Source organism: Solanum stenotomum, chromosome 2, assembly GCF_019186545.1.
Source record: "Solanum stenotomum isolate F172 chromosome 2, ASM1918654v1, whole genome shotgun sequence".
NCBI lineage: Eukaryota > Viridiplantae > Streptophyta > Magnoliopsida > Solanales > Solanaceae > Solanum > Solanum stenotomum.
Window position 1 is genome coordinate 70930459 of NC_064283.1, and position 25832 is coordinate 70956290.

The 25832-nt window shown below is 30.4% G+C and overlaps 5 protein-coding genes across 8 annotated transcripts in view; 4 read left to right on the forward strand and 1 right to left on the reverse strand.

Moving 5' to 3' along the window:
- The window catches only part of LOC125857196 (MLP-like protein 34), a 384557-nt gene extending 360048 nt beyond the window's left edge, over positions 1 to 24509 (reverse strand). For 2 of the 4 annotated variants that reach the window (XM_049536886.1, XM_049536885.1), the window contains exons 1-3: positions 24253 to 24509; positions 22661 to 23098; positions 19669 to 19739 (exon numbers count right to left, since the gene is read on the reverse strand). In XM_049536886.1, coding sequence (XP_049392843.1) covers positions 19669 to 19739; positions 22661 to 23098; positions 24253 to 24439 — 696 coding nt within the window. In that variant the 5' untranslated portion in view covers positions 24440 to 24509. The remainder of the gene's footprint in view (positions 1 to 19668; positions 19740 to 22660; positions 23099 to 24252) is intronic. The other 2 variants (XM_049536884.1, XM_049536882.1) reach the window with 2 other exon arrangements.
- Positions 1991 to 2835, forward strand: LOC125857239 (kirola-like). Its single transcript, XM_049536937.1, has 2 exons — positions 1991 to 2177; positions 2568 to 2835. The coding sequence occupies exons 1-2, from the start codon at positions 1991 to 1993 to the stop codon at positions 2822 to 2824; spliced, it is 444 nt and encodes a 147-aa protein (XP_049392894.1). The 3' UTR covers positions 2825 to 2835.
- LOC125857243 (kirola-like) lies at positions 11769 to 12505 on the forward strand. The gene is made up of 2 exons (XM_049536944.1): positions 11769 to 11988; positions 12127 to 12505. The coding sequence occupies exons 1-2, from the start codon at positions 11802 to 11804 to the stop codon at positions 12378 to 12380; spliced, it is 441 nt and encodes a 146-aa protein (XP_049392901.1). The 5' UTR covers positions 11769 to 11801; the 3' UTR covers positions 12381 to 12505.
- Positions 12966 to 13307, forward strand: LOC125857262 (protein PELPK2-like). The gene has a single exon (XM_049536957.1). The coding sequence runs from the start codon at positions 12978 to 12980 to the stop codon at positions 13305 to 13307; it is 330 nt and encodes a 109-aa protein (XP_049392914.1). The 5' UTR covers positions 12966 to 12977.
- Positions 14597 to 17775, forward strand: LOC125857220 (protein C2-DOMAIN ABA-RELATED 7-like). Its single transcript, XM_049536915.1, has 3 exons — positions 14597 to 14755; positions 16368 to 16463; positions 17415 to 17775. Exons 1-3 carry the CDS (start codon positions 14654 to 14656, stop codon positions 17718 to 17720), a joined length of 504 nt encoding a protein of 167 aa, XP_049392872.1. The 5' UTR covers positions 14597 to 14653; the 3' UTR covers positions 17721 to 17775.
- Positions 24510 to 25832: the final 1323 nt, after the last annotated feature.

A 25832-nucleotide genomic window follows, 5' to 3' on the forward strand; every position in this document is an offset into this window, starting at 1 on the left:
CCTTTTTTCTCTTCTTCTTCAACCTCAGACCCCACCCCCACCCCCATCCTCTCCAGCCCCTACTCCTTTTCTTCTTCTTCTTCTTCTTTTTCAACCTCAGCCCTCATCCACCCCCACCTTCCCCCGTCCCTACTCCTTTTTCTTCTTCTTTTTTGACGTACACATTATCACTATAAAATAATCAAATAAAAAATTGAAAACAGTTTTTGCAAGAAAATATATCATTCACCATTTATATAGACTTAATTCTTTAAGATCTACTACTTGAATTTATGTATAAACATATTTTTTTCCAATTTGAAGTTTTCTTGATATCTCCTTTTATCAAATCAAAATAAATAGAACCCTAAAACATGTGCAAGAACTAATTATAATCTATCACATTTTGTGATTGAGGAAATTTTTGAGTGTGGACTATGATGAAAGATGAAAATGGTTGTTTTTATATTTGGGATGAAAATGGTAGAAGGTGGTAAGGGGTGAAATGAGTACAGTGAGAAAAAAAAATTGTATTTTTTAAATATTTAATTTCTGATGTGTCATTAGAAAATTAATTATAATAATGATGTCTCATTAAAAAATTATGTCGTATTTCATTTGTAAAATGAGTGTACTACATGCACACCCCTCAAATAAGAAAGGGGTCTAAAATATTGGTTTGAATGAGCTTAAGAGTTCAGTTGGCAAAGTCGTAATATAGGGATCCAACTTACAAATCAAGTGGGCCTCTCAGGTCGTTCCGCCATAATAAATTGAAGAAATTAATAGCCAATAAAGGAAGTTAGTAATGGTCATTTCAACATGGACCCCTACATTGAATATTTTGATGTTTCATAGGATACAACTCAGAAGAAAAATAAAGAGTAAAGCTTATAATTTCCTTGTGCTATTCTATGTTCCATAGAGCCTTATATTGCAAGTTAGGAGTAACCCTATAAATTTGAGGCTAGGCATAAAGATGTTTAAATCAAACTGAAAGTCAAATCAAATCAATAAAAGAATCCAACTAACCATGGTTTGATCTGATTCGATTGTGACATATATATGTCAAGAAAGATTGTGATTTTCTCATTGATATATATATATATATATATATATTGAATTAATATAGTGCATCCGTTTTTATATACTTCAATAATGCTTAATTTAATGGATCTTCTTCTCCTTTTTGGATTAGGAAGAAATCTTTATAAGTACGGATTCTTTTAACCTAGAAAAAAACAATCAATTTTCTATATAATACTTGCCACCCAAATACTGAGAGAGTTCAAAGGTATCTACTCAGGCTTCTTCGATAGATAATTCTTGAGTTTATGTGTTCTAGTATAAACATATATTGGTTATCTATTATTCATTTAAGTCGTATGATTTTGGTATGCTCTCGTTGCGCATATAGTTTTCCAACGGTATACACTTGTTTGGCAAAGAAGATTTTTAGGGGAGTAATTTTAACATGAATAACTAATCTAGACTCGTAAAAGATAAGGGCCAGTGGGGGAACTTGGGAAAGTCGGGAATTGATCGAGTGTCTTCATTCAAGCGAGGGTACATGAGAAGAAGAACGAAATGAAGTGAGAGGCCTGGGGCAAGGAATTAAAATAGTTGAATCGATGGGCTCTACAATCGGGAAAAGCTAGCAAAATGAAATCAAGATTTGATCGAAAAAGAAGCAAGACTGACACCACAACTGATCACCATCAATAAAGAAGAAAATTAAAATACGGTTACATAAAAATAAATATACCTCATTATTTATAATTGTATTGTCATCATATTTCAATTATCATGGTAAAATATCATAATAAATTTATAACTAAACTAAAACCTACTTATACACAATTTAATTAATACCGCCACCATGTGATATAGATATGTGGTGAATAATATTTTTCATTGATTAGCTTCTTGCATTAATTAAAAGGTGCAAGTTTTATACTTTTTCTTACCACTTGCCTTTCGCAACTCATTGATATTACTAGGAAAAGACAATATGGGCTTAAAAGGTAAGTTGATTGTTTCATTGGAAGTGAACTGTGGAGGACATTCGGTTCATGATATTTTCCACACTAAAAGTCATCATCTACCCAACATAAGCCCTAGTAGAATCAAGCATTTTGAGATTCATGAAGGTGATAAAGGGAAAATTGGTTCGGTTGCTAGCTGGAAATATTACGAAGGTAACACACATTTCTCTCCTCTCTTTCTTGCAATATTTATCGCATCAATTTTCCACATTTAGGTGTATTTCATATTTCGAAAGTAATTCTCCGATCCAAGAAAAATATTTTCCATGAAAAAGTTAGTTAATGGTGTTAAATTATTACTCCCTCCGTCCATTTTAATTGTCATGTTTTGCTTTTCATAGAGTCAAACGATAAGAAGTTTAACTAACATTTTACGATGTATTTTTTCATGGAAAATAACTTCGGCCATCATTTTAATCTTCACGAGCATTAGATCATTTTTATTAAAATGAAAATGATAAAAGAGGGAAAATAAAATAAAGAATTTGAACATTTGAATTGGGGGAGTACCATCTATTATATTTTCTGATATTTAATGAATAGATGGAAAAGAAATGTTTGCTAAGACTGTGATTGAAGCCATCGATCCTCAGAAGAATTCAATCACTTGGAATGCGATTGAAGGAAATTTGTTAGATTTGTATAATTCCTTCAATGTTATTACATCCTTTGAACATCAATGGATTACATATGCACTTGTGTATGAGAAGAAAACTGAAGATACCCCAGAACCCATTGCTTTCTTGGATTTTTTCATTGGTGTGATCAAGGATATAGAGGGTCACCTTCTTGAGAATTAAAAAATCTACGATGTTCAATGGTCCTATACATACATATATCTATGTGTTTATGTGTTTGTTCTTATGTGATGAGTACTTGAAAACATTGGCTAGTGCTAACTAGCGTGTAAAATAAATAATATTATGTTTAATTTGAAGAATAATATATATATATATATATATACTATGTACGCCAGCCTCTATATATAATGTCATGTTTGAAGAATATATATTTGTGATTCAAGTAGCATTTTATACAGTTTTATTTTTACTCTAAGAACTCTGATATTCCATTAATTATTAGCTAAGGCTCTAATACGCATCATTAGATAAGTACTCTACACAAACGATATTTTGTGTCCTGTTTTCTTGATTCAAGTGAAAGCTAATTCAAAATTTAAAGTTTACGAGTTCCTTTTGAGATCCCAAAGTAGGTGTAACAACTGAAGTTACGGCACAGTAATGATATGTATTATAATTATTGAGAACACAAAATACAATTTAGAAATGGAAATATCAAGCAAGTAACAACTAATGATCCTTAAAACGAAACAGAGAATGTTAATCGAGGGGAAGACAAATCCAAAGATTGATAGAAGGGGATGAGAAGCTCTAACTAAGAACAGAGATAAGAAGAATCAGACTCTTTTTCTTAAGAATTTGCATAATTTCGAAATCACATATCACTACCATTTTTTATGGAACTGTTCTCACGCCCACTACTCAATTCGGTTTCCAAATTAACCTGGCCCTATTGCTCGTTCTCAGCCCAATAACTCTTGTTAGTCCAATAACTATTTGTGTGACCTTGGTATTCATATTGGAGTGAACTTGGTTCATAACAGTAATATAGGACAATAACTAGGTACATGGAGGGAGACTTTTCTATGTGCTTGAATATGTTACACAAGGAAATTTATTGTCAGATTAAATTAGGAGGTTATTGTTGAGAAGATGAACTAACACACAATTAATTTTCCTATTAAAGCCTAATACTCTAATTTTTATTTTCCACGACCACAAAGATATAAACTTGTTTGAAGTGAAACATAAAGCATATTAGCATAATCAACCAAAACATAAATTACTAGTCTTGAAGCATTTATCACCTTTCAACAATGGCTTATAATCACAACAACCCATCTTTTTTACTTGTTATTATTTGTCACTTTGTTTTTAACAAACAACTACATAAATCTAGCAGACGCGCGCCATCTTCTTGAAGTAATTTTGCCTGAGTTTCCTAAGCCTAAATTGCCACATTTACCTGAAATCCCAACTTTGCCTATGCTTGAATTCCGTGAAATTCCAAAACCCGAGCTACCAACTCTATCAAGGCATGCATTGCTACATTTACCTGAAATCTCAGCTTTGCCTAAGCCCAAACTATTTCCTGAAATCCCAAAACCCAAGCTACCAACTCTATCAAGGACTGCATTGCCACATTTACCTGAAATCCCAGCTTTGCCTAAGCCCAAATTATTTCCTGAAATCACAAAACCCGAGCTACCAACTCTATCAAGGCCCGAATTGCCACATTTACTTGAAATCCCAACTTTGCCTAAGCCCGAATTTCCAAAGATCCCTAAACCTGAGCTACCAACTCTATCAAGTCCCGAATTGCCACATTTACCTGAAATCCCAACTTTGCCTAAGCCTGAATTTCCAGAAATCCCAAAACCCGAGCTACCAACTATGTCAAGGCCCGAATTGCCACTTTTACCTGAAATCCCAACTTTGCCTAATTAAGCCCAAATTTCCTGAAATCCCAAAACCCGAGCTACCAACTCTACCAAAGCCCGAATTTCCCAAAATCCCAACATTACCAAAGTCTGAACTTCCACCATTGCCAAAACTTGAGATGTCTGTCATTCCTAAACCTGAATCGCCAACTTTGCCAAAGTCAGAAATCCCTCAAGTGCCTAAAAAGCCTTGAGCGGGAGGCGTATAAAATCCTCTTTGCTTCATTGAAGCAACAATATTGTTAAAATGTTAAGACTTAATTATGTTATGTGATCATATGTATGTTTTTTCTTTATTGTGCTAGAATCATTTGCAGCTTCCCTTTATATAATTGTTCTATATATCATCAGTTATTTGTATTTCTTCTGGTGTTACATGTATATTTTTTTTATACACTAAATCTTGAATCATTTTGTTAGACTTTAGGCACATTTACAAAGAGTGTGAATTGTCTCTAAAGAATATATTTAGTGGCAATTAAGCTATTACCGTTAATTAATTGTCATAAAAGACTTTTTTTGGTGTAATGTTTTTTTTTCTTTCTTTGGAATTGGAAGGATTTTATTTATTAAATAGTAGGTTCATCCATACAAAAAGGAACTGATCTAAATGATATAGTTCCATTTGCATCTCCTTCAAGAGCTTTTAGTGTAAAGGAAGGAGATGCTTCAAAAAGAAACAACCTGTTCATAGGCATATTTGGATCCATAGTCTTCCTTCCATATTCCGCTAATATGTCTGCTACTGAATTAGCCTCCCTCATTATATGCTTCATTGTTGATCCTCCCATCAGTAGGAGCATTGACCTGCAATCCAAATAAATGTGTGAGTGTATTGGTTTAGCACTTTCTAAGGTGTTAAGTAATACATGAGAGTCGGTTTCCACGAGCAAATGATTAATGTTTATTTTCGGTGCTAGTTTCAAACCATGGAGCAAAGCTAGTAGTTCCGCATGATGGGCACTTTGCAAGAAAATCCTACAATCCAACTGCCTAGATGGTCCCTTATAACTCCACCGGTTCCACCCATCAACTGCCTGAAATTTATCTTATGTTAGAAATTTCCCGATCATTTGGTGAAATGTGATACTCGCATTAAAGATTTTTTTTTGGTGTAATGTGGAGTATTAGTGATCTATATATGAAAAAAAAAAGGATTATTTTAAATCCAACTCCAAAGATAATAGACTATTTCTAGTCTTTTCTCATTCAAAGTACATATATTCAAACTTGTACACTAGCTAGGGATGACAATGGGTCAGGGCGGGTGGGTTGCGGGGCGGGTTGAAGCGGATTTTTTTAAAACTAATGCGAGGTGGGGCGGGTTGCGGGTATATTATGTTGGTTCAAATTTATTTTTAACTTTTTACATGTTATAAGAGTGATAAAACATTATTTATTAAGATAATTTCTTTAAAGCTGCTAAAATATTCAAGATAGTAAATGAAATGATTCAATAAAAAATAATACAATTTCTTACATGTTTTTCAATTGACCTCTAAAAAATAAATTTTTAAGTCATTATCCTATTAAAGTAATACAACTTAATGAAAAAATGAATTTATTTTTATGAATTATATTTTTAGTGTCAAACTTGTCACGCCCCGAGCCTACACCCTGGACGTGGCCGGCACTCGAAGACCATTGTTGGCCCCAAGCAAACCCTTGGCCTCGCTTTCTTAACTCAGCGGAAACCTAACTCAACAGAATAACTCCATGCAATGCAAGGACATAAAACAACTTAACTGATAACATCTGGCCTAAAAGGCAACTCGAGTCCCAAAATAGAATATTTACATATATACATAGATGAGAGACTCTAAACTAACTAACTGACTGACTGCCTATGAAGCCTCTATAACACTGAGATGGATGTTGGGACAGACCCCGCACTATCCTAATAAAACAAAACTAAGAGAACAAAAATAACCGAGTCCTCCGGAATGCAAAGAGGCTCACCACTGACTCTGGAGTGCTCAGCTGGATCAACGGCGTGCTGGATGCTGGTCCTGGGTACCTGTGTCTACATCGCCATAAGATGCAGGCCAACTGGCATCTGTACATTGAATGTACGAGTATGCGAGTTGGAAAACTAAGCAATTTAGGCTAGAAGGAAATCTGGAAGAAACGGAAAAGCTTACCTGGCTCAACTCAACTCAACCTGACTGACTTCTTTCAATATAAGGCAATTTAAAACAAGTGCGATATAAAGAAAGGCTGTTTAAATCATGCTATAAACTCTGTGTGTATACAAAGATTCAATAAACTTGAGATGTATATAGAAATACAAATGAACTGATGTATATAAAAATACAATAATTTCTGTGGGAGTTTCTCTAACCAACAACCATCACATAAGAGTTATAGTGATAATACAGCGATCAACCTCACGCTGCCAGAGCATCCTGTATCCGGCCAAAGGTATAGGACCTGAACTGCCTAATGGATCCACTAGTCTAATTTGAAAAGGATTCATCCAAAAAGTATGAACCTCTTCTACCCATGATGGCTACATGGTTCTATGGGGGCTGTGGGTTCTTTGAACGCTCCCCCAAATCGGTGCTCGATGCTATTCCCAAAAATGTACTGGCTCTTATGTTTTTAAAACATTTTCTTCCTGCTGATTTGAGATAATTACTCAAAAACTTAGCTCAAAGGCTATCTTGGAAATCTCAGTTTCCTCTCTTGCTTCATTTAGAAAGCGATTACTCTTTTCTGGAAAACTAGCGCGAAGGCTCTTTGGAAATCTCAGTTTCCAATCTTGTTTAAATGTGAAAACATTTCTTTAAAACTTCTTTGGGAATACTTAGTTCCCTAATAACTTTTGAGAAATGAACTCAATTTTATACTCTTGACTTAACTTGAAACTCTATACTCTTTGCTTGACTTGAAACTTGAGCCTTAAAATGAAGTTAAAACGTTCAATAAAGACTCTTGAACAACTTTAAAGACTTGCTTGGACTTAGTTCTTAACTTCTAAGATTGACTCTAACTTCACTTGACTTTGATCCAAACTTTCCTCGAATTGGATTATGGATTCAAGGTATATGATCACATGTTTATGGATGAGTTCTTGATGTTTAGACGTACCTTGGAGTGTGGAAAAGGACTATAAAATATAGGTACATAACCAAGGAACATGTATGAAAAAGTAGGGAATGAAAGGGAAAACTTGGCGTCTTTGGCGCTCTGAGAGGCACGGAGCGCCAGCCCTCAAGCTTCAGAGGGGCCTGCTGGGCACTCTGCTAGGCGCGCCGCCTCAAGGGGTGGGCTTCAAAGCCCCTTTTGGGGCGCGCTGACTAGCGCGACGCCCCAGCCCTTTTCCCCGAAAATTTGACTTTTCTCCTTCTTTTTCCCCACTCTAAACCTTCTAAACTTCAAAGTTTCCAGCCCCAAACACTTAGAATCATAAAACCCCTCAACATATACTAGATTCAACTCAAAATCACAACCGGAAACATGTCCCAAAACAACAAGGAACTTCAACAACACAGCCAACAACTGCAACACACACAACCACAAACTTCAACAAGACAACCAATCTTTTCTCGGATATTAAAACGAATTTGGCGTGTGGGGGAAAGAACCAACCCAACACTATGACCTCACATACCTTAATAGGGATCACCCCCGACGAAAATCCACGACGATCTCTACGAAGTTGTTTCTTCTTCTCCTTTCTCCTCTTCTCTCCTTTTCTATCAAGAACCGTAACTCTCACTTTAAAAAGGAAAAACTGATTTAAAATCAGTCTAACACCTTAATATATATCCAAAAGAAAAGGCTAGGGAAAAGACCAAAATACCCTTACAAAATCGGGTTAACTGCCCTGCCAACAGCCCAACTTCCAAAGGGCATAACTCCCTCATACAAACTCGTAATCGGGAAAACTCTGTGGCGTTGGAAAGACCATTCCATGAACTTTGCAAACATAACTGGAACTACACCTAACTCATCTTGAGCTAGGATTTATAACTGTTCAAAGTTGGCCAAAAACTCAATTTTTCCCATACTTAACCAAATTTTCCAGATTTTTTTTTTTTAGATTCCTTCCGAAATGACTATTTCCAATTCTAAGCCTCTTCATAGTTATTTCAAATTGCCGGATGTTACAAAACTTAACTAGAAAAAGGAAATATTAAAAAATTATAAGGGGCGGATTAATGCGAGGCGGGTCTATGCACAGTGGCGGATCCAAGAATTTACGGCTATGGGTGCTCACTATTTTTAACATAAACTTATATCAACCAAAGAGCGCAATTGCGAGCTAAAATTCGTCAACATAGGCATTATTTTTTCAATTGAACTAATAGACAATCGGAATATTTGCTTTGGTTCGAGAAAAAAAGGAGGAGAAACAATATACCTTCACATACAATTGTAATTACCAAAAAGGCAAATCAGCGAGAAGGAGGACTTTTTCGCTTTTGAATTGAAGAACTGAAATAAAGGCGCTAGAACAAATTGTTTTTTCCTTCCCTTTCATTTTTCCTAATTAGACTGATGAGAAAGAAAAAGTTAATAGACATGGAAGATCATATGACCGTTTATATTTTTTTGGAGATTAAGTTACATAATACACATGAGCAGTGACCAATTCAAGATTTTAAGATCGTGGTTACTTTTTAAGCTATCAATCATAAAGTATAAATGTATAAATTTAGCACTTGTCTTAAGAAAGATAATTATATTTAAATAAGATAGAGAAAAAAATCATTAATAAAAATTATCTTGAAAAAGGAATTTTGTTTAAGAAAAGTTAAAAATAGGACAATTTGTGAAAAGGGAAAAAAGAAAAGGCAAAAAGAAAAGAGCTGATTTTAAAATAAAAAGAATACCAATCCAAGCAATCGAACCCAGGCATTAAAGCAACATATGACCTTGAGCACACACTTACCACCACCGCACCAACTAAGCCATATGGGTGCTCGCGTTTTATTTTATATTATACTATCTTAATTTTAATATAAGTATATATAGTTCGATACGAGCTTAATGGGTGCTCGAGCATCCGAACAGCCCCATGTGGGTCCGCCCTTGTCTATGCGGGGTGGGTTGGGTTGAAAATGAAAAAAAATTCTATGCGGGGCGGGGCGAGGCGGATTAAAAATTGCTATGCGGGTCGATTTTTTATATTATTTACAATTTTGTTAAACACAAATGTTTGAAAGGACATTATTATATGTCTACGATATTATGTCTTGCACAATCGTCTTGCTAACGCAATAGGCATGGTCCAATATAGATATTAGGCAAAGGAAATTAAGCAAGTAGATATAAATTGGAGAAGAAATTTTTTTTTTTTTCTTTGGAACTGGAAGGATTTTATTTATTAAATAGTAGGTTCATCCATACAAAAGGGAATTGATCTAAACGATATAGTTCCATTCGCATCTCTTTCAAAAGCTTTTGATGTAAAGGAAGGAGATGCTTCAAAAATAAACAACTTATTCATAGACATATTTGGATCCATAATTTTCCTTCCATATTCCGCTAATATATCTGCTACTGACTTAGCCTCCCTCATTATATGCGTCATTGTTGATCTTCCCAACAGTATGAGCATTGAAATATTTACTTTAATTTAGCCAAGAAAGTCAAATAATTAAACATCACTCCTATTATGGTTTACTTTAATTTAGTTTATCGACAACATGGCCACCTTAATCATGGTTCACCTTCGTAAGGAGTTTCAAATTTCATGACTTAATTCTTCCTTCCGTCCATATTATATGATATTTTTAATTTGGATACACCCTTTAAGAAAAACATCGCTCCTAAGAAATAAGAGATGAAAAAGTAAAAACACCATATAATATAAATCGAAGAAAGTAATAAACATCATCAACATTAGTAGTATATGTACAACTTATCATCATTAATAACATGAAGATGATACAACTCAACAAATTGAAGAAATTAATAGCCAAAAAAAGAAAAGGCTAGTAATGATCAATTCAACATGGACCCCTACATTGAATATTTTGATGTTTCATAGATACAACTCAGAAGAAAAATAAATAAGAGTAGAGGTTATAATTTCCCATGCTATTCTATGTTCTATAGTGCCATATATTACAAATTAGGAGTAACGCTATAAATTTGAGGCTAAGCATGAAGGTGTTTAAATCAAACCGAAAAAATCATACTATCAAATTGAAAAGTCAAATAATATCACATAAATTATCAAGTCTGGAGCGGTGTATTCAAAATCGTGACTTCGTCTCTCACGATTTTGAATACATCGCTCCAAACTTTAATAATGCTTAATTTAATGTGTATCGTTATTCAATTATCAAGTGTTGCTGAAATATGTCAATCAATTTATTTATTTATATTCAGATTTTAAAATAATTTAAATCTTATAATTTTTTCGAATTTGAGGTGTGTTATCGATAAATTTTAAAATTAACCAAAGTATAACATTCTTTAGGTTTATTTTATATTAATTTTTGTGTTTAATTATTAAATTTAATTATGTTTGAACATGTACATATTGTTGAAATTTTAATGTTATAATAACGAAATAACTATCATCGTGATTTTGAAAAAGTCCCATTTACTTTGTAAAATTGTCTAACAAATCTTTAATTAGGTTAGCACAAGTATAGTGCATATAACACCATAACAAATCTTTGTATGCCTATGTGTGCAACAAAAATAAGACAAAGAAAATATATATTTGATGATGCATATTTTTTTGTTTGTAACATTATTCACTTGTTTGGCAAAGATGATTTTTACAGGGGTAATTAATCCAGACTCGTAAAGGTAAAGGGTCGGTGGGGGATATTTGAGAAAGTCGGGCCGGACTGATCAAGTGTCTTCATTCAAGTGACAATACAAAAGAAGAACAAAATGAATTGAGAGGAGGCCTGGGGACAGGGAAAAGAGTCGAGTCGATCAAGCTCGACGATTGGGAGAAGCAAAACGAAATTAGAATTTGACCCAGAAAGAAGCAAGGCTATGAATTCCATGACCGATGCGATTATATAAAAATAAATATACTTGATTACTTATAATTGTATTGTCATCATATTTCAATTATCATATGTAAAATATCATGATAAATTTATAACCAAACTAAAACCTACTTATACATAATTGAATTAACACCGCCACTATGTGATATAGTCATAGAGATATGTGGTGGATAATACTTTTTATTGGTTAGCTTCTTTAATTAACATCTATATATAAAAGCTACAAGTTTTATACATTTTCTCAACTTATTGCTATTACTAGAAAAAGACAATATGGGTATGAAAGGCAAAATGATTGTTTCATTGGAGGTGAAGTGTGGAGGACACTCGGTTTATGATATTTTTCACACTAATACTCATCATCTACCCAACATAAGCCCTAGTAGGATCAAGCATTTTGAGATTCATGAAGGTGAAATCGGAAAAATTGATTCGATTGTTAGCTGGAAATATTATGAAGGTAACACACATAAGATTTATCTTTCTCGCAATATTATTTTCTTGCATCAATTTCTATATTTAGGTGTATTTCATATTAGGATTTTAACATTTTAATTCGGAGTAACATCTATGGTATTTTCTGATCTGTAATGTATAGATGGAAAAGAAATGTTCGCTAAGACTGTGATTGAAGCCATCGATCTTCAGAAGAAATCAATTACTTGGAAAGTGATTGACGGAAATCTTTTAGAGTTGTATAATTCCTTCACTGTTATTACATCTTGTGAACATTGGACTACAATTACACTTATGTACGAGAAGAAAACTGAAGATACTCCAGAACCCCTTGCTCTCTTGGATTATTTCATTGGTATGACCAAGGATGTTGAATGTCACCTTCTCAAGAAATAGAAAAGTTGTGATGTTCAATGGTCCTATATATACATATATCTATGTGTTTGTTCTTGTGTGATGAGTATTTGAAAATATTGGCTAGTGCTAGCTAGCATGTAAAATAAATAATATTATGTTCGAAGAATATAGAATATATATGTACTATGTACGTCAGTCTTTACGTAATGTCAAAATTTGAAGTTTATGAATTTCTTCTGCAACCTCAAGGTAGTATACGACAATAACTAGGAACATAACATGAGTATTGTCAACGGTTATCTTTACTATTATTGTACATAATCTAGTTATGGTATGTCATTTTATTCAATAGAACCTTAGTCTAATTTTAAAGAAAAGCAAGTTCTCTCTTTAGGTTACCTACTTGAAGACTTTTTATTTTGTGTTGAGTAGGAATATTTACATAAAATATGTTATATAAGTAAATTTATTGTAGATTAAATTAGGAGGTTATTGTTGAGAAGATGAACTAACACACAATTTTTCCTATTTTTAATTTCTACAACCACACATCTATATAAACTTGTTTGAAGTGAAACATAAACCAAAATCAATCAAAGCATAACTTACTAGTCTTGATATCACCTTTCAACAAATATGGCTTATTACTACAACCCATCTTTTTTCTTCTTCTTATTTGTCACTTTGTTTTTAACAAGTGATTATGTTATTCAATCAGACGCTCGTCATCTTCTTGAAATAACTCTACCTGAACTGCCACATTTACCTGAAATCCCAACTTTGCCTAAGCTTGAATTCCCTGAAATTCCAAAACCTGAGCTACCAACTCTACCAAAGCCCGAACTGCCAAAAATCCCAAAGCCAGAGTTACGAACATTGCCAAAACTCGCGATACCTGTTATTCCTAAGTCTGAATTACCAACTTTGCCAAAGCTAGAAATACCTCAAGTACCTAAAAAGCCTTGAGGCGTAAAAAATCATCTTTGCTTCGTTGAAGCAACATTGTTAAATTATGTAATGTGACCATATATATATATATATATATATATATATGTTTTTTATTTATTGTGCTAGAATTATTTGCAGCTTCCCTTTTGGAAGATATATATTTATGTGATCGTTCTATCATCTATGTATCATCAGTTATTTGTGTGCGTTACATGTTTTTTTTTTTAATACACTAAATATTAAATGTTTAATTTTAGGTATTTTGTGTCTATGGTGATTTTACTGAATAGAGTTAATTTTGTGGTTCACATTAATAATTACTTAATACTACTGGTGATCAGTGTGATATTTGATAGTATATTATTGGGGAACGAGGTCAGTAAATGTATTATTTATTGATAATTATATTAAATATAAGTAATGAATAATGTTTGAGTTGTGTTGGATACTATCCTATCGTGAATTCGGTTTTATTTAAATCCGTTCATATTTAATTTTGATTTAATCAAATATTGAATTTTTTTTAATTAACTGACGTAGGCCTCTAATAAGGAATTAACCATGTGGCATAAGTAATTTTCCAAAATTAAATATATTTTCTGTTAAAAATAATAACACAAAAGAACTCTTTTTATATAGGTAATGGCATAAATAAACCTATTTTTTAACGAATGATCGATATAAATAATTTATTCATAATAATTCGATCACATGTTACAAAAAAAATCCTTTAAATAAAAGATGTGAACAGGTAGTGTGACCAATGTTATTATCTTGGCAATTTAACGATATTTTTCAATGGTCTTGACATGTGTCTATAATCTTTTTATTGACTAATTACATTTTGACACTTTTCCAAAAAAAACGCGCTTATCTTATGAATGGATCCGACTGAATAATTTTTTCGAATAACATTGGAATAAAGCTAACCAGGCCAAGGACATTCAAGAATAACTCTAGAAAGTTATTAGATTCTCTTTGAAGACACTACTACAAAATAAGGGGTTAGTTATGAATAAAATTTGATAATTAAATAACAACAATTGTGTATTAATTTCATTTAGTTATAAATTAGTAATAGATTATTAAAAAAAAGTTAATTAGCTAAAACTATTTAGACTTTAGTGATGAATTAATTAGAAATTACCGATAAATTTTTTAAGTAGAAAGTGAGAGATTCTTTTAAGGTGAATAATGGACCGATGGTATAAGTTCCCATTTTCCTTTTTCTTTTTGAAATTCTAATTAAGTGCTAGAATTATTCTGAAGTGATAAAAAGAATAAACCAATACAAGGTCATGGTATATTGTTGTGGCACATAAACCAATTAAGTTTAAAAAAATTTAATTGTTTTTTTTTTAAAGATGTTGGGACTTGTTAAAATTAGGGTGCACAAAGGTATCAATTTACCACTTAAGGATGCATTTCATAGTGATCCTTATGTTGTTGTTACCATGGGTGATCAGGTACATGTTATAATATCTTCTTTGATAATATTTTTTGCATATTTCATGAGTTTGATCATGTTGAATGGTCAAATATATCGTCTTTTAGAGGCATATTTAGGATAGGTTTTTCGATAACATAGTTGATCGAGCTCCTATATTTTTATATGAAAAATATTACATTCATTAATTACAACTCTTGATCACCCATGACTTTTAACTTTTTAGAAAATCTCGTTTTTATATCTTAGGATTTATTACAAAACCAACAATTTGGTCTTAGACTATGTGTTTTTATGGTTAAAAAAGTTTCTAAAAAGTTTACTTATATACTCTCCTTGTCTAATTAATTGTGTTACTCTTTCTTTTTAGTCCGTTCAAATGTAATATTTTTTTTATATTTAGTAATCAAAAACACTCATCTTACCTTGAAGAAATAATTTATAAGTATACAAATATTTATTACCATAAGTTAATTCATTTTTTGTAATATTCCATTGTCTTGTCAAATTTTACTATATTATAAGAGGAAGTTTTAAGTGCTCAAGTTATAGGCAATTGGTTAATATGCTTGCTTGAGCACTTTGAGGGTATTTGTGTAATTTTATTGGTGATTTTTCCGTTTTAATTTGGTTATCTTTTTTTAATTTTTTTATATTTAAAAATTACGTAAACAAATTATAAATTATGATAATTGACAACTTAAAATATTTTTAAAAAAATATAAAAAGTTCGACTAATTTTTGAAATTAATATATCGGTGTCAACATAAAATAGGACAAAAGAAGTAACATGTATTATTTAATTTGGAAATTACGTAAAAAGTATTGTAAATTTCAATAATGAACAATATTTGATTTACTTTTGAAATTTTATATATCATATATATATTAGGACAAGGGGAATAACATATATTATTTAAAAATTAGGTAAAAAGTACTATAAATCTTAATAATTAACAACTTAGAATATTTTAAAATCATATTAAAATTTAATTGACTCTCTAAATTCTATCTATATCACATAAATTAAGACCAAAAAAATAACAAATATTAGACCCGTGCTAGCACAGACACATATGTCCAGTATATTCACAAAAAAATGGAATGAAGTACATAAATAATATATCTCGAAAAACTATCCTGTTGTTAATCCAGAATTCATAAACTTAATTAAAATCATGAATATGTCTTTTTGTGTTTCATTATGTCAAAGTTTAAATAATATCTGTTATTTGTACTGATGTTCTGCAATTGTCTTATAGAAAGTGAAGACTAGTTGTAAGAAGAACAACTGCAACCCTNTACTATAAATCTTAATAATTAACAACTTAGAATATTTAAAAATCATATTAAAATTTAATTGACTCTCTAAATTCTATCTATATCACATAAATTAAGACAAAAAAAAATAACAAATATTAGACCAGTGCTAGCACAGACACATATGTCCAGTATATTCACAAAACAAATGGAATGAAGTACATAAATAATATATCTCGAAAAACTATCCTGTTGTAAATCCAGAATTCATAAACTTAATTAAAATCATGAATATGTCTTTTTGTGTTTCATTATGTCAAAGTTTAAATAATATCTGTTATTTGTACTGATGTTCTGCAATTGTCTTATAGAAAGTGAAGACTAGTTGTAAGAAGAACAACTGCAACCCTGTCTGGGATGATGAATTGACCCTTGCACTCAAATGTCCAAATGTCCAAATAGTTTTGGTGAGTATTCTCTCTTCATATTATTCTTCAATGAAACTAATTAAGCTCAATTGTAGCTAAATATTTTTACGTTAATACACAGAAAATCTATTATCACTAAATGTCTTTGGCGTAATACATAAACATGATCCTTAACTTGGCTTCAGCGGATAACTATGCCTTCATACTTTGAGTGTGCAGAAGTAGGCACTTAAACTTGTATAAAACTGAACAAGTAGACTCACGTGTCCTACATGTTATGGTTTTGCCTTGATTTTCTTACTATAATTTAAGATTTATTTTTCCTTAAAGAATAGACAAAACATTACCATAAATGTTTTTACTTTTCTTGAAAGGAAAATATAATATTCTTTCATATTTGGTTTATTCTCTCCTTTTAGGACTCTTTTTCTAGTAAGAAAAGGTTTTAGGACTCTATAAATATAGGTTTGTTTCTTCTAACACAATAACAATAACATCCATAATGTAATCGTTTAAGACTTTTGTTTATGGGGAAATTTATTCTCTCTAAAGTTTCAATGTTTTTCTTTATATTAGTTTTGATATAATAATATTTTGATTTTTAGTATAAGTTTTTGTTATCTAATTTATCAACTATATGATTTGCAATTGTAAGCTTCCGCATGACGCGATAATCACCCCTTCATGACCCAACACTACATGGCATAATACACGTAGGACGCCACGTAGGACACAAAATCTCCATGTAGGGTGTCATGTAGGACGGATATGCCCATTTGTTCAATTTTATAAAAGTTTAAGTGTCTACTTGTGCACATCCAAAGTTGAAGGTCGTAGTTGTCATCTGATGTCAAGTCAAGGGTCATGTTTATGTATTATGTCAATGTCTTTTTTGTTGTAGTGAAGGTAAAAATTCAATTAGTCAACCAACTGAGCTCCTAATATTTCTCGATATATATAATTTTAATTTGATGATTATGATATTTTCAGACTGTGTATGACAAAGATACATTTAGTAAAGATGACAAAATAGGTGAAGCAAAGATAGACATCAAACCATATCTTAAAGCATTGGAAATGAGCTATCATCAAGACCTTCCAAATGGTGTCAAAGTTGACAAAGTTCAGCAAAATAGAGACAATTGCTTAGCTAAGGAAAGTTGCATCATATGGGAAAATGGCAAATTGATCCAAGACATGACACTTATTTTGCAAAATGTGGAATGTGGTGAAGTAAAATTGCAAATTGAGGTGATTCCTAAAATGTTATCTGAGGATGCATTTTATATTGCATAAGCTATAATTTTATTAGTAAATTTTATAATATGTATAAGTGTTAAGGGATAAGCCTTGTATTAGGTCATTCTAATTGATAAATAATCTGCAAACACTAGTTGGTATTTTCCACATGCTTTATGTAATATAAGGGCCATACTATTTTTACTATTTTTGTTGTAATAAATTAAAATCATGGTGTTTGATGATCTAATCAACTAATAGTATTATGGTTGAAGAGAAAATAATAATACTCAGTCAGACGTTCAATAAAAGTGTATTAAATCAAGAATAAATACAATACGCTTCTATTATAGACGTTTTATTCTAACTGTATTTACGGAAGACCAAGACTACGAAATAGACATTACGATATAAAGAGCTTTACTTGAACACAAAGATCTTTTAAAAATTATTACATGAAATATTTTATGATAATGGATATTTAAGAAACGATACATGAATTTTTTAATAATTTTTTAAAAAAATATCTCTGTATTTTAATTTTTCTTTTCACCCTTATTTAAGGTCCATTAATATAAAATGGCTCCTACTATATACGTAAGTATATCACATATATAAAATAGGGAAAAAGTACAAATATACCCCAAACTATCGTAAATGGTATGCAGATACCCTCCGTCATACTTTTTGGACATTGATGCCCTTGCCGTCCAAAAACTAGAGCATATATACCCTTTATACTAACGGACATACACGTGTCATAATCTTATCCATCGATCCAACATTTATTAAATATCGAATTGACGGATAAGATTGCGCCATGTGTCCCTAATTAGTCTTCCGTTAGAGTGAAAGGCATATATGCTCTAGTTTTTTGACGGTAGGGGCACCTATGTCCCAAAAGTATGACGAAAGATATATACATACCATTTACGATTGATAGTTCGAGAATATATTTGTCCTTTTACCCTATAAAATATAATGTGATAAAAGAATAGTGCCTTACTCCACTGGAATTTTCTCTTCAAGTCCATGTGACCTGTTGCTATATAATGTATATAACTGACATTGTATATAAAATATGGTTGAGAAATATTTACTTTCTAGAAAGAAAGTAAAGAACACAATTCCCAAAAACCTATCTTTCATTTCTTTTAGAAAAAGATCATTTATTCGAGGGACGTGGGCATGTGGCTAGTAGATAAGACTCTTCCATTTTTAATCAGAGATGAGTAAATATTAAGACCTAGATAAGTAAATAAGGAAAGTCCTAATTAAAAGAAGCATTTTCTTTTTATTAATGGATCGTACGCGATATGAATTTAGATTAATTGAAGTTCTAATATGAATAATATATCTAATGTAATCTCGTAAGTAAAGTCAAGAGATTTAGTGTATTCATAGATCTTACTCTTACCTAACCTTGTAAAAATAGAGATTATTTCTATTAAGCCATCAACTCAGCCAAAATATATCAAAATCAAATATTGAAAAAAAAATACAAGAGCAATATTAAAAAATACAAACTGTTTTTTCAATCCACAACTAAATATATTAGAAATTACATAGTCACTCATTTTGCCTTATTTTATTTTTATTCTTGATACATGTAGTAGACATTTCAAAGCACACTCATTAATAACAAACACACGTACGTTATGAGAAGACTTGAGACAACATCTTAGTTCCAAGCATTCACCATCTATTGTTCGTACTCTTTAAAAATATTGTTACACATATGACAGTATAGCATCTGTCAATATATTTTCAAAGAATCCGAGCAATAAATATATATAGTCATAGGTATATATCAATTGAGATGGTGAGTCTCAATATCTTTTGTGACATTGAGGCATAATTCCATTATAGTGTGTGGATCGGGCACATTACAATTCTTCTTTTCATATTCCAAGATCCAAGTAACTATATTATCTTTACCTTTTGTTTCAACATGAACAGTGGCGTAAAATGAATTATAATCCTCCAATATATCTCCTCCAGTCACTTTGAATTTAACCAACTTCTTTTCTTCATCTATTTCTTCAATTACATTCTTTGCCACCTTCTCTTTCCCATCTACAACAAAGATATATAGTAAGAATTTAATACTACTAATTCTTTTTTTCAAATGAGAGTNATGAGCCTTGTATTAGGTCATTCTAATTGATAAATAATGTGCAAACACTAGTTGGAATTTGCCACATGCTTTATGAAATATAAGGGCCATACTATTTTTACTATTTTTGTTGTAATAAATTAAAATCATTGTGTTTGATGATCTAATCAACTAATAGTATTATGGTTGAAGATAAAATAATAATACTCAGTCAGACGTTCAATAAAAGTGTATTAAATCAAGAATAAATATAATACGCTTCTATTATAGACGTTTTATTCTAATTGTATTTGCGGAAGGCCAAGACTACGAACTAGACATTACGATATAAGAGCTTTACTTGAACACAAAGATCTTTTAAAAATTATTACATGAAATATTTTATGATAATGGATATTTAAGAAACGATCCATGAATATTTTAATAACTTTTTTTAAAAATATCTCTGTATTTTAATTTTTCTTTCACCCTTATTTAAGGTCCATTAATATAAAATGGCTCCTACTATATATCTAAGTATATCACATATATAAAATAGGGAAAAAGTACAAATATACCCCAAACTATCGTAAATGGTATGCAGATACCCTCCGTCATACTTTTTGGACATTGGTGCCCTTGCCGTCCAAAAACTAGAACATATATACCCTTTATACTAACGGACATACACGTGTCATAATCTTATCCATCGATCCAACATTTATTAAATATCGGATTGACGGATAAGATTGTGCCACGTGTCTCTAATTAGTCTTCCGTTAGAGTACTGAAAGGCATATATGCTCTAGTTTTTGGACGGTAGAGGCACCTATGTTCCAAAAGTATGACGGAGGATATATGCATACCATTTACGATAGTTCGAGATATATTTATCTTTTTACCCAATAAAATATAATGTGATAAAAGAATAGTGCCTTACTCCACTGGAATTTTCTCTTCAAGTCCATGTGACATGTTGCTATATAATGTACATAACTGGCATTGTATATAAAATATGGTTGAGAAATATTTACTTTCTAGAAAGAAAGTAAAGAACACAATTCCCAAAAACCAATCTTTCATTTCTTTTAGAAAAAGATCATTTATTCGAGGGATGTGGGCATGTAGCTAGTAGATAAGACTCTTCCATTTTTAATCAGAGATGAGTAAATATTAAGACTTAGATAAGTAAATAAGGAAAGTCCTAATTAAAAAAAGCATTTTTTTTTATTAATGGATCGTACGCGATATAAATTCAGATTAATTGAAATTCTAATATGAATAATATATCTAATGTAATCTCGTAAATAAAATCAAGAGATAAGGTGTATTCATAGATCTTACTCTTACCTAACCTTGTGAAAATAGAGATTATTTCTATTAAGCCATCAACTCGACCAAAATATATCAAAATCAAATATAGAAAAAAATACAAGAGCAATATTAAAAAATACAAACTGGTTTTTCAATCCACAACAAAATATATTAGAAATTACATATTCACTCATTTTGCCTTATTTTATTTTTATTCTTGTTACATGCAGTAGACATTTCAAAGCACACTCATTAATAACAACAAACGTACGTTATTACAAGACTTGAGACAACATCTTAGTTCCAAGCATTCACCATATATTGTTCGTACTCTTTAAAAATATTGGCACACATGTGACAGTGTAGCATCTGTCAATATATTTTCAAAGAATCCGAGCAATATATATATAGACATAGGTATATATCAATTGAGATGGTGAGTCTCAATATCTGTTGTGACATTGAGGCAAAATTCCATCAAAGTGTGTGGATCTGGCACATTACAATTCTTCTTTTCATATTCCAATATCCAAGTAACTATATTATCTTCACCTTTTGTTTCAACATGAACAGTGAGGTAAAATGAATTATAAGCCTCCAATATATCTCCTCCAATCATTTTGAATTTAACCAACCTCTTTTCTTCATCTATTTCTTCAATTACTTCCTTTGCCACCTTCTCTTTCCCATCTACAAACAAAGATATATAGTAAAAATTTAATACTACTAATCTGAAAGAGTTAAAATGATATTGAATTAATAAACGCATAAAAGCATAGCTCATTGAAAATTTGATTGGGTTAATGGATCGAACATGTCAATTTAAGATAAATAATGTGTCACAATTTAATATGTCTAACTTAAAATCTCTTTTTACTTGTTTATTATTTAATTGTCTAATCAAACTAACCAAAGTTTACTCCATCTAATTATCATGTCTTTATCTAACCAACTGTGGCAACCAATATGTCCAATCCAAAATCAGTGCTTTTTATTGTTTATTATTTAGTTACCTAATCAAACCAACCAAAGTTTTACCCTTCATTTAATTATCAGGTCTATATCTAACCAATCAAATCCAAAAAATTGTTTATTTTTATATGTGATTATAAATTTTGACATGTCTAAGCTTTTATAAGATTAGATTATGGCCTAATGTTTAATTAAGACAAAACATGTACTGAGTATTGGAACAATTGACTTTGATATAAAAAAGTTACTTCCCTATCTCAATTATTGAATAGTATATTTTTAAAAACAAATTAGCTTTCATTTTTTTAGTTTATCATTATTGAGATATTATATATCCACACAAATGTCTAAAACTTATTGTAAATCACAACTTTAAAAAGCTATCTTTTTCTTATTCTTTCTCTAAATTTTAAATCCAATCAAACGATTTCATATAAATTGGAACAAAAAAGATAATACTAAACTTAAAATGCATATCATGGATTTCGAACTCAAAACTTCATGAAAAGTAGGAAACATTTTCTCTTTAATGGACCATACGGATCACAAATCTAGATTATTTGAGTCAGTAAATATCAAACATCGAATAACAAGAAAGAGGAGGATGTAGGCTTACCATGGGTGAAGTTCCAAAAGATAACAGAACCAACAGTGCCCCATTCACCTTCATGAATATCGACATTTTGTATATAACTAGGTGACATACTAGAAATATGATGTGGTCTATACCTAAATATTTCATGAAACACATCCCCATCAGACTTGATATTTATCTCAGAAACTAACTTTCCTGTTAGGTGATGAGTCTCAATATCTTTTGTAACATCAAGACAAAATTTCATTAGTGTGTGAGGATCTGGAATATCTTGGTTCAACTTCTCATATTCCAAAATCCAAGTAACTAAATTGTCTTCACCCTTTGTTTCAACATGAACAGTGATGTAAAATGATTTGTAATAGTCCAATATATCTCCTCCAATCACCTTGAATTTAACAAGCTTCTTTTCTTCATCTATTTCTTCAATTATTTCCTTTGCAACCTTTTCCTTCCCATCTACAATATACACAAGCTTTAGTTAGCAACTTTCAAATAAAGTGTATATAACAAATTATACTTATTGACTCTTTAAATTTTGAATTCATCTATGCATATTATATTTACACAAATCTTTAATGTTCAAAAAAAAAACTCCATTTAATTGAATTAAGTATTGTTTTACCTAAATCAATATGGTTCAAATTAAGTGTCTCTAAATCAAGATAACATTATTACCTCCATTTTAATTTATTTGTGTTCCTTTCTTTTTTTAGTTTGTTTTTAAAATGATGTTTTTTTTATCTCTTTAATTTCAATTTTACACATGATATATTTAAGACCACAAGATTAAAAGACATTTGAATAATATTCTATGTATCTTTAGTTTAACATCATAAGATTCAAAAAATTCCTTTACTTTTTAAACTCTGAATCAAATCAAAACCACACAAACATATTAAAATAGAGGAAGTAATTATTTTTGTCAACTCAACCCTTTCACCAATAAATGATCTAAAAGTCCGAGGAGAGATAAAGAGTAACTTCAGGAACAATAAGGTTAATTTATTCAAATGATCATATGGGGATGCAGCGTTGTGATATCAGATTCATCTGTATCGAATACTCTCAATGTAGATCTTAAGTCTACGCATAAATATTTACTAAATTTGTAATAAATATAATAGATATGAAATCATAACTTATAAAATATAATACATTTAAGGCTAAGAAGCTTATCATTTGAATTTATATATATTTAAATTCTGCACTTATGCATGTATCTTTATTTATCATCACCAATCATTAATTTTTTTGTAAAAAATGTGTTAAAAACGTTAAAAAATACTTATTTTAGACCATAGAGAGTACCGTAAAATGGAGGCTGACAATATAAGGGCAGATCTAGCCCTTAAGGTACATGTAGATTCAAATTATCCTTATTTTTAATTTGTTAAATGGATCTTCAATCTAATTCAACCTTAAAAATTAGCAGTATCAAAAATTCAAAACAATATTTGTAAATATATTATTATGGACTACTCAAGTAAGTTAAAGTATTATTTTATGTTAACTCAAGATCATTATAGAATTTTATAAACTTTAAAATCGAAATTCACTTCTGATCAATATAACAAGAAGTTGAAGTGGTATAAAAAGTGGTGGCAACTTACCATGGGTAAAATTCCAAAAAATGACAGAGCCAACGGTACCCCATTCACCTTCATGAATATCCACATTTTGTACTTTATCAGAACTCATAGTTGAAATATGATGTGGTCTATGCCTAAAAATCTCATGAAACACATCTCCATCACACTTAATATTTATCTCTGAAACCAACTTTCCTTCAAGACTCATTTTCTCTTCTCTCTCAAATGAAATCTTACAAAGATGAAGTGTGTGTGGTTCATTATTAACATGAATCTCTATGTCCTTTTATAGTTGGACAATATGTCTACACCATAAATCTTTTATATATTTTTAGAATATAAATATTAACAATTGAAAATTTTAACAGCTAAGTTAGTTGATTATCTAAACTTTTTGTAAGTGGTCAATTTTCCACTCAGTAATGTCCTCCATTTCCCCTTATTTATTTTTTAAAAATAAATAATAACGTTCTACTCAAATAAGGCACATCAAAATCAGTTTGAAAAGAAAATATATTAGTAAAAACAATCTTATAAAAAATAAAGAAAACCAAAAGATACAAAGTTGCGTTATATATTTTATATATGATTTCCTTATTTTATGCATTTGCTTTTCTCTCTATATTTATAATGTATAATATATAGTCGTCGATACAAAAACGGCTCTTCGTCTATATCTATCCCAACTTCTAAGCAATTATATTTTTATATACTTTTTCTTTATTTTAAAATAAGTGTTCCGTTATATTTTTATTTTGTTTTGAAATAAATAATATTTTACATAACTAAAAAGACATAAATGATATTTTTTAATTTGAAATTTATTCAAGTGAAGAAAATTTTATTTAATAAAAAAATTACTAAATGATACACTTTTTCCAAAATATTTATATTAAGTATAAGTTAATAAAAATACTTCCTTTGTTCATTTTTACTTGTCACTGTTTGACTTGATACACCCTTTAAGAAAATAATTATTGATATAGGTATTTTGTCAAAATATTCCTATAAGATGATGTTTAGTGTTAAATTTTGAAAAATGAGGAGAATAAATATTTAATTGTGAAGGTAAAACATGGAAAAAATAATTGTATTTTCTTAATATATCAAAAGTGACAAGAAAAATGAAAATTTATTTTAGGAATAAATAACAAGTAAACGTGAACGGAGGGTGTATATTTGACTTTCTAAAAATGAAAATAAAAAAGAATATCTATTTAGAGCTAATAAAATGGATCATGTTTTTCAGTTTTTATTGGGATTGACCCATATTATATAGTAGTTAATACTTAACAGTAGTATAACTTAAAATCTAGGTCATTGCCCTATTTTATTTTATTTTTATACCTAGATGTCTCGTGATTGCGAGTTGACCAATTGATTTGCTATTGTTTAAATCGTAATTAGAATACTGGTTTTATAAGATTTGAATGGTAAAAATCATAAGTAAGATATAATTATTCTAAAAGATAAAATATCTTTAAGAAATTGGGAAGTGCAATAAAAATAATTTAAAAGAAAATCCAAAATATTATATAAATGAATAAAAAAGATGAAGATATATGTGAATAAATTCATTATAATTAGTCTTGATAATTTGA